This window comes from Eimeria mitis, genomic scaffold (assembly GCF_000499745.2).
Source record: "Eimeria mitis Houghton genomic scaffold, Emh_scaff3053, whole genome shotgun sequence".
In the NCBI taxonomy this organism is placed as follows: domain Eukaryota; phylum Apicomplexa; class Conoidasida; order Eucoccidiorida; family Eimeriidae; genus Eimeria; species Eimeria mitis.
This window is the reverse complement of record NW_013571400.1, coordinates 5,185-6,625: the sequence shown is the minus strand read 5'-3', so window position 1 is coordinate 6,625 and position 1,441 is coordinate 5,185. Positions and strand designations below refer to the sequence as shown.

Sequence of the window (1,441 nt, the reverse complement as noted above, 5' to 3'; positions counted from 1 at the left end):
AACGCTATATAACGAATACAAACAGCAAACTCGTCAGCAGCAGCAACAGTAGCAGCAGTAGCAGCAGCAGAAACAGCAGCAATAGGGGATACAGCATATCTTGCTGCTGCGGGGCTGCCCTGTTTAGCTGACTTCAACGAGTACACACACACACAAGGACGGGGGGCCAGATGGCCCCTCGATCACACACAGCTGTTGCTGTTGCTGCTGCTGGTGTTGCTGCTGCCCCTCCTGCTGCAGCAGCAGCTGCCGCTTGTGTCGCGGATACTTTCAGCAACTCCCACTTGTTCCTGCTTCTCTCCTGCGTTTGCAGCTGCTGCAGTTGCTCCGGCTGCTGCTGCTGCTGGAGACTCTGCTGGTAATGTGCCTGCTGATGAAAGACCAGAGTTGCTGCAGCTGCTGCAGCTCGACTTTCTCCAGGGTGTGGAGGGTCTCTTCTGTCCGCTGCTGCTCTTGCTGCTGCTGCACTTGCTGCCGCTGCTCTTGCTGCTTCTAGACTTGCTTCTGCTACAACGGTTTCGGTTGAGCTTGTCGCTGCTGCGGTTGATGCTGCTGCTTTTGCTGCTGGTGCAGCAGCAACAGCTGCTGCTACTGCCGCCACTACCTACCGCGGCTTCTGCTTTTTACGCATCTTCTCTGCTTGTATTGGCGTCAGCCAGTGTACGTGTATGAATGCGTGTACTTTGTTTGTTGTGTTGAGTGTATCTATCTCGTTTCTGCTTTCATCTTGCACTTGTTTTGAATTGCTTAGACTGCTGCTTGTCTCGCACGCGGCGCCGCAGCAGCAACGACGGTGAGTGGCCTGAGGTGCTCAGCAGGGAAGCGGCCGCAGTCTGTGGTCAGGGGCAGCAGCAGCATCGCCTTTCTCTTTTGCTGCTCCTCGCGTTTTTGTTCTGCTGCTTTCTCCTGCAGCCGCTGCATCTCCAACTCAATTCGCCGAATCAACGACAAACGAGAACCCGCAGCAGGCAAACTAAAACCAGAAACACCATCCGCTACCTCCTGCTGCTGCTGCTGCTGCTGCTGCTGCTGCTGCGCCAGTTCCTGCTGCTTTTGTTCGTGATGGGTTTGTTCGCTGGCGTCTTCTCCTCGCTGCTGTTGCTGCTCGTGTTTCTGCTGCTCTTGTTGGTGTTGCTGCTGCTGTTCTTGCTGCTGTTGCTGTTTCAGGAGTTGCAGTGCCTGACTGAGGTCACTGATTGCTGTTTCTGTTTCCTTGAGGGCAGCCCAGGCCAACCCCCTGCGGTGAAGGGTTTTGGGGTTGAGGGGAATTCGCTGGAGAGCAGCAGTGCAGTCGTCGACGCAGCTGCTGTACCTCTTCAGCTGAAACAAAGCAGCTGCGCGGTTTCCGTATAGCTGGCCAATCAACTCTTCTCCCGCTGCTACTGTTGATGCTGTTGTTGCTGCTGCGGTGTCACCTGCTGCTGATGCAGCAGCAGCAATG

General features: G+C 55.4%; 1 protein-coding gene across 1 annotated transcript in view; it reads right to left on the bottom strand.

The window, feature by feature from the left end:
- Nucleotides 1-747: 747 nt before the first annotated feature.
- Nucleotides 748-1,441, bottom strand: part of EMH_0061780 (uncharacterized protein) — a gene marked incomplete at both ends in the record, with an annotated part of 2,279 nt that continues 1,585 nt past the window's right edge. The window contains one exon of the mRNA XM_013497963.1: nt 748-1,320. Coding sequence (XP_013353417.1) covers nt 748-1,320 — 573 coding nt within the window. The remainder of the gene's footprint in view (nt 1,321-1,441) is intronic.